General features: G+C 30.5%; 1 protein-coding gene across 4 annotated transcripts; it reads right to left on the bottom strand.

Annotated features, from left to right (window-relative positions):
* Positions 1 to 1145: 1145 nt before the first annotated feature.
* LOC120273351 (cytokinin riboside 5'-monophosphate phosphoribohydrolase LOG2-like) lies at positions 1146 to 5539 on the bottom strand. 4 transcript variants are annotated; one of them, XM_039279978.1, is made up of 7 exons: positions 5274 to 5539; positions 4950 to 5002; positions 4475 to 4519; positions 4349 to 4393; positions 3218 to 3315; positions 2694 to 2735; positions 1146 to 1271 (listed from the first exon to the last, which is right to left on the bottom strand). In XM_039279978.1, the coding sequence occupies exons 4-7, from the start codon at positions 4379 to 4381 to the stop codon at positions 1211 to 1213; spliced, it is 234 nt and encodes a 77-aa protein (XP_039135912.1). In that variant the 5' UTR covers positions 4382 to 4393; positions 4475 to 4519; positions 4950 to 5002; positions 5274 to 5539; the 3' UTR covers positions 1146 to 1210. The 4 variants fall into 4 exon arrangements, 1 of the variants encoding a protein (XP_039135912.1); XR_005540505.1 differs by having other exon boundaries at positions 2705 to 2735; positions 4950 to 5539; XR_005540503.1 differs by lacking the exon at positions 1146 to 1271 and adding an exon at positions 3483 to 3583 and having other exon boundaries at positions 2606 to 2735; positions 4950 to 5539.
* Positions 5540 to 7336: the final 1797 nt, after the last annotated feature.

Below are 7336 nucleotides of genomic sequence, written 5' to 3'. Positions count from 1 at the left end.
TATTAAAAAATTTTAAAATATTCATGCCGATAAAATTCAGATAAACATAAATATTTACTTTGAACCAGAAATTAAAATAAAACATTACAATAATATATAATACTAGTGTACATTACTGCTCATACAACTCAAACAGACTAGCTTGATGATGATGATGATATGATCATGACCGTTGACTGCTGCACGTGAAAAACATGCAGGAATGCATCCACGCATGTTGAAAAAGATAACCAATTGCCACAAAGATTACTGGCAAGCAAAGAGAACTTGACTAAATCACTAATTGACTAAATTAATTGATTATCTATATTGGAAAAATTAGGAAAGCAATTGGTAGCTAGTTGTATGTGGTTACTTATCTACAAGAGCCAGACACAAAGCAACTTGATCCTTTTCCCCATAATTCAGTCAAATTGAATTTTCTATTTTTTTTTTTAATTTCTTCAAATAGTTTACTTAAACCTCATTAATATTATTCATCAATAAATTAGTCCGAATATCTTATAGATTTAAAAGTAACCAAACCAAATTTATTTGTGTGAATGCTTCAAATAGAAGGCTTGAATGATTTTAATAGCATTTGATTAAATGTAATTGAAAATATAATGAATTTCAGATTATATAGTGTATCTCATGCCATAATTTGTCCAATTGATGTGGGAAGCAATATGGTTTATGATTCTAATAAACTTTTATTCTAAAATTGACTTCACCTTAAAAATTATACAAAGAAAAAAAAGTTAGTTATTAATTTGATCAGACTCATGACCTCCATTAATTATTTTAAAGAACAAGTCACTATTGAAATATATTACCTCTTTATGATAAAATTTTATTTAGGACAAAAACAAGTCATCATTAAAATATATATTACAACTATTGTATATATATGGTTTTCACAAGATATAATATTAATTTTTTCATTTGTTAATGGTATGCAAACAAAAAAAAAAAAAACCCCTATATATTTACATGTCTATAGCAAATCGTTTGTTTTAATTTATATACATTCATCATGGATTTAATCTAATATATTCTTTTACCAATCATAAACACAAGCTTTTGGACTTCATTTTCATTGATTTTCATTAGCAAATCATGATTATCTCAACGACAATATATTTTACTTAAATACACCACTTAGCACCACCTTATCTACCTCTATTACAATTGTTTATATGCACAATTTTTAAGCACACCCAAAAAAAAACTAAGAACAATCTTGTGACTCCCTAATTTTCAAACCTCTTAATTCTTGACCATGAGTTCTCCTACATAAGTAAATAAACATAGTTAAATAAGGAACTACAATTATAATTAAAGTCAAATAATGAACCATTAAATGTTGAAACATGAAATTCTTAACATGCATAGTTTTAATTATTTTTTCTAGAAAGTGAGAAGAATAGTGAATATGCTCATGACAAGCATTTATATACTTAAAGAACTATAATATGCTCAAATATGAAATTCTCAACATGCATTGTCTTAAATATTTTTTTTATAAGTCAAAAGAAAGTCATGGAAAGCCAATAACCAAACCAACCTCTTAAACCATATTATGTTCATATTTTATTGAACTAATATCAATCTACTCAATGGATGCAACATCTTCAACCTATGCATTGTTTTGTTTTTTTCAGCAACATGAAACAACTGCAGGATTGAGGAGCAATTGAATATAATCTAGCTAATTTGATAATTGAAAAATAATTCTCTTAAGTGCAAATGTGAAAATGAGGCTAAAGCCATCAGAAACTGTTAATTCTATGATTCTGATGTTTTGTTGTTGCTTTGTTCTTAGCTTGTTGCACTGTGCTTATGTTTGAATAGAATTTCTGCTTCCAAAAGGAATAGAGTTCTTTTACTTTTGATGGTATCTATGCTACTTTGGTCCAAAGAGCTGTTCAAAATGTTTCTTCAATTTCTTGGATTTTTTTTTTTGTCATTTTACACAATCAGTATATATATCCTACCGGTTAGTAAGAACTAAATAGCCCATTAACAATGAGAGTTCTTTTATTTGATACTCAGAATTTGCACATTTCATAGAACTGAAAATCATCTTATACAAATTTAAATCATTTGACTTTCATCTGTGTGATAATCTTTTGCTAATGCTGCATGCTATTTGTTTTCTACCTTCAATTTTCAGATCTCTCAAACATCTTTTTGTTTGGTTTATTGAACATTAAAATTTGACTTGGTTATTTTTTACTCAATGCATTTCAGGTGGTTAAAGCAACCATGTCCAGATTTTCAGCCAGATGAGGTGCATTAATTTCTAAAGCCATAAAAACTGTTCATCTGCAAGCTTTTTCTTTCTTTGTGTTTTGATGATCACATAAAAATTGAGAATAAAATGCTTTAACAAACATCACTACACTTTGCTAATTATAGCATGTTGTTCTTCACAAATAAATTTGCATTCTGGCAAATACTAATTATAGCATGAAGTGTAGGTACTCAAAATATACATTCTCAAGGCATAAACATGCGGGCCACAATATTAAATGGCTGATTGCCTATGGTGACATATAAAGCAATAAGCGAAAGGGATATGAAACCAAAAGGATAAAAATAAAATAAAACCTAATCTAAAAAGTGGGGAAAGAAAGAAGATTTGTATTTCCTCAATCAAAACAAGTAAAGCAATAACTCACAGAACCAAGGAAATCTAAGACTGATTCTACCTGAAACTAACCTCTCTCGGCATCAAAGACTTTGGAATGGCCCTGCCAAACAATAAGGAAATACATATTAGCCCCACCTTTAAGGAATCCAAGCAAATGTAGAAAGGTAAATGCATAAGGCATCCAAAGTAAGCTTAGTAGTTTTAAAACCATATTAAATTGGCAATAAGAAACCTTGAGAACCACAAGATCTACCCTAATCTAATAGAGTACTAAACATATTACAGAAATTCAGTTGAAGAAAGAATTAAAAACTCAAAACATACAAGGAAAATTATGTTTGAAGTTTTATATGCTATCACCAAAAAATTCCACCCAATTGCCATTAACACAAAGACCTATCACTTAGTTATATTAGCTAAATGCAATAACAGGTCTACAGGCAATAAAAAGTTAAAACATGCGTGGGAAGCGGAATCTTCAGTCTTGCAGTCCTTACAAGCTGAAGAGAAGAACAGGAATATTAAGAAACAAGAGGAAATAATACATAGATAATTGAGAAGGGTTTAATAGATATAACCAACCCCAAGACATGGCGCCCACCATCATGAAATGCTTGATAAAAAAGACCCATCAACCCTATGCTACCACCACCGTACACTAAATCAAAATTTCTCTCCACCTGCATATCAAAAAATTGAAATTTTATAAAGCTCTCAAAACAAGTATGTAATTATGCTAATCCATGTTATAATAAGAATCAATAATAAATTGAAATTTTGAGACCAAAAAGAAAGGAAATGAAAGCTTTTTGTTTAATTTCAAATTTAGAATCAGATAAAGCATTACAGGTGACAATTTGGCAGAGATCATGCGAGAAGGCTGCTCAGCAGCCAAGCCAACAACAACTTGCAATCCCTCATGCCAACAAGCTCAGCATCAGTACATGCCTAAACTCAGTTAAAAATCAAATAATTCTAACAAAAAGAAGACAAAAGTGAGGGAAAACTTGGTTTGTCATCAATATGCATGCATTAAGTGCAGTAACATTTAAAACCTTATCATAAAAAAACAATGAGAGGATGGGGATTTGGAGGAAAAAGTTTGAAAGAAAAGTCCAGCAAAAAATGTTTGAAATGGAGAAATTTCTTTGTTCTCGAAATGGTGTAGCACCAAAAGATTTTGAATAAACACCTTTTCTATATAAACGTGCAAAGAGAAACACTGATTCTCATACAAATAAGTAAGAACAATGCTCAGAAAAACTGAATCTACTTCCAAATTAACTATGTATTATATATAGGGAACCTGCTGGAACAGTGACCATATATCTTTGGAACACCACAAAGGTCCAAATTAAACTAGCATTCACCACCTTAAGTTGCTTGTAGATTAAATGAAAAGTATCAGTGGGTGCAGAAAACAGCCCAAAATGTTTTACTTTAATTTTTGTTGTGTCTAATCTCACACCTGACAACAATTTTTATATTAGAGAGCATTCCACAGTACCTATTTATTTAGCAAAAAAAAGTGAAAAACTCTTACTAAGCGCTAAATTGTAACAACTAGTTTAGAGCCTGCTCTATACTTCAGATTTTTGCAACATGATTCAGATTAGATTGCTCATGATTATCTAATTGCATCAAACTATAAACAGAATATACTATCAAATTAATATATGCAAAAACAAGTGAACAAAAATACTGAACACATACCGGATCTACCTCCAAAGGCGACAAGATCGACATCGCTTCTTGTTTCTGTCCACCAGAAAATGACATAAGTGATTTTATCATAAAGTAAACCAATCAAAGAAGGGCAGTGAGGTTGTTGAAGCATACAGAGGTAGTAGCGGATCTGGTTTTGTTCCAACAAATTTATTGACCCTACCAACAAAAGCCCAACATTTCATCAGCAGGAAAACACTTATTATTCCAAATAAAACTAAATCTAAAATTCAAAATTACTTCACAAGCTTGTAATGAAGACAACAACCAAGCATTTGCTCTAGCAGAATCACAAACTTCCGTTTTCACACAACTTTATTTACACAAAATAAACAACATTTAGAATTTGAATTTCAATGTCTTTTATATATCATTTGGCACCAACATAGCAGGAAGATATATACAAACTATTGCAAGAAGCAAATTGCCTATGTATCATATAGTGACCCTGGCAATTATTTTCTAAACATGGTCATCAGATGATCTCACCTTTTTAAGGCATGTAGTGATAGAACATACGTATTTCAATCTTTCTATTTACATTAAATAAAACTCTAAATACATTGGTGAAATGAGTTATAAGCCATACTCTTTGCAGCATCTAGAAACAGGTTGAACTTCATCAAGGGCTTGTAACTCATCCTGATTAGAACAAAAACAAACAGCAGGTGTTTATTTTTCTGAGGAAAACATAATGAACTGAAACAATTATGGCAACATTAAAAAAAGCAGTTGTCCAGAGCCATTGCCATTGAACTCATTTACTTTAGACAAAATATTTAATTAATCAGTTTGAAAGTGCACTAAGTAGTTAAATGATGTGAGACTACAAAAATGAAATGCAGATGCACAAATAGCACTAAATAGAATTGCAGAAATCTTGAAAATGAGTAGCCCAAAGACGGAAGTCCACAAAGTTTGTTAATTGGTATGCGATGTTGGTGCTGAGATGGAGGATCTCGGTGCGAGGGTGCTGAGTGATTTCTTAATTGGTGAGACCGGAGAAGATGAAGACGGGGGAGGTGGAGATGAACGGGGTGATTGATCGGGCGGTGGAGGGAGGGGCGGAGGAGGCGGCGGTGGCGGCGGTGGTATCTATGCTTTAATCCGGGAAGGACCTTTTGAGGAAAGAGTTCTCACCAACCTTTGGGAATGATTTTTATTTTCTAATATTTAAACGCATAGATGGTTTTTTTTTTTATTTTAAGAAATATTATTATACGACTTTCACAGGCTAATATTGCTTTTTCTTTAATTAATTACTCAAATAGTCATTTTAACAATTATTTACTAAAATAGACATTTTTATTTTTTTAATATTAAACTTTATTTTTTTTAATAGTTGCGGGTTCCATTTGTTTTTTAATATTAAATATTATTTAAAAATAAAACTGCAGGTCTTATAAGTTTTTTAATATTAAAATTTATTTTTTTAAAACTATGATGGGTCCAAGTGTCCAACTGTTTTTTTTAAATTAAAAATAATTTTAAACTATAGCCCTTATAATTTCATAAAAATTTTTATAACTAGTTTTATTCCCACTTCTACTCTCATATTTCTACTTTCACTAATTCCAACATCAATTATGGGTAATATTCAGTCAAAATTTTAAAAGATAAAAATTATTATGGTTAAAACTTTTCATATACATACAAATTAAAATTATCTTCAATATTAGAATAGTCAAATATGTAGCCTCCAATACAAATTAAAAGCTTCATGTTTTTTACTATACATATTTACTTTCACTAAACTCACAATTTTTTTCATTAGATGGTTAGGATTAATTTGATCCAATACCTCTTGTGAATGGGGTAGGTGCCACTTACCACCAATAATTCATCCCATCAACCCCAATAATACTCTCCACTAACCCTAACAATTACATCTTTGGCTATTCTGATATTGGAGATAGTTTTAATTTGTATGTATATGAAATGTTTTAACCACAACAATTTTTATTTTTTAAAATTTTGACTGAATATTACTAATAATTTTTATTTGTTAGAATTAGTGAAAGTAGAAATATGGGAGTAGGAGTGGGAATAAAACTAGTTATAAAAAATTTTATAAATTTATAAAGACTTTAGTGTAAAATTGTTTTAATTTAAAAAATCAGTAGAACCCATGGCAGTTTTAAAAAAATAAATTTTAATATTAAAAAACTTGTGGAACCTGTAGTTTTAAAAATAAATTAAAATTTAATATTAAAAGACAAATGGAACCCACAACTATTAAAACAAATAAATTTTAATATTAAAAAATAGGTTTAATACCCTATTTAGTCCCTATATTATGGTCAATCTGCCCATTTAGTCCCCCTATTATAATTTGTCCCCTATAAGTCCCTCTATTTTGACATTTGGGCAATATAGGTCCCTCCGTCAAACAGCCGTCCATTTGGCTGTCTGAACTGCTGACGTGACGACATTAACTTTTGAAATTAAACCATATTTGTCCCTCTATATTATAGTGAAAGTGCCATTTCAGTCCCCCTATTATTTTTTGTCCTTTTGGAATCCCCTATTTTACCATTTAGTGAAATATAAGTCTCTCCCTCTCATATCATTTGTCCCTAGAAAGTCCTTAAGAGGGACTTACATTTCACTAAATGGTAAAATAGAGGGATCCTAGAAGGACAAAAAATAATAGGGGGACTGAAAGGGCACTTTCACTATAATAGAGGGACAAATATGGTTTAATTTCAAAAGTTAATGTCGCCACGTCAGCAATTCAGACGGCTAAATGGACGGCTGTTTGACGGAGGGACCTATATTGCCCAAATGTCAAAATAGAGGGACTTATAGGGGACAAATTATAATAGGGGGACTAAACGGGCAGATTGACCATAATACATGGACTAAATAGGGTATTAAACCTTAAAAATAAAAATGCCTATTTTGGTAAATAATTGTTAAAATGCCTATTTGAGTAATTAATTAAAGAAACAACAATATTTAAAAAAAAAAACCACT

This window comes from Dioscorea cayenensis, chromosome 12, assembly GCF_009730915.1.
Source record: "Dioscorea cayenensis subsp. rotundata cultivar TDr96_F1 chromosome 12, TDr96_F1_v2_PseudoChromosome.rev07_lg8_w22 25.fasta, whole genome shotgun sequence".
In the NCBI taxonomy this organism is placed as follows: Eukaryota; Viridiplantae; Streptophyta; class Magnoliopsida; order Dioscoreales; family Dioscoreaceae; genus Dioscorea; species Dioscorea cayenensis.
The sequence above is the reverse complement of the archived record's forward strand: the minus strand, read 5'-3'. Positions and strand labels throughout refer to the sequence as shown.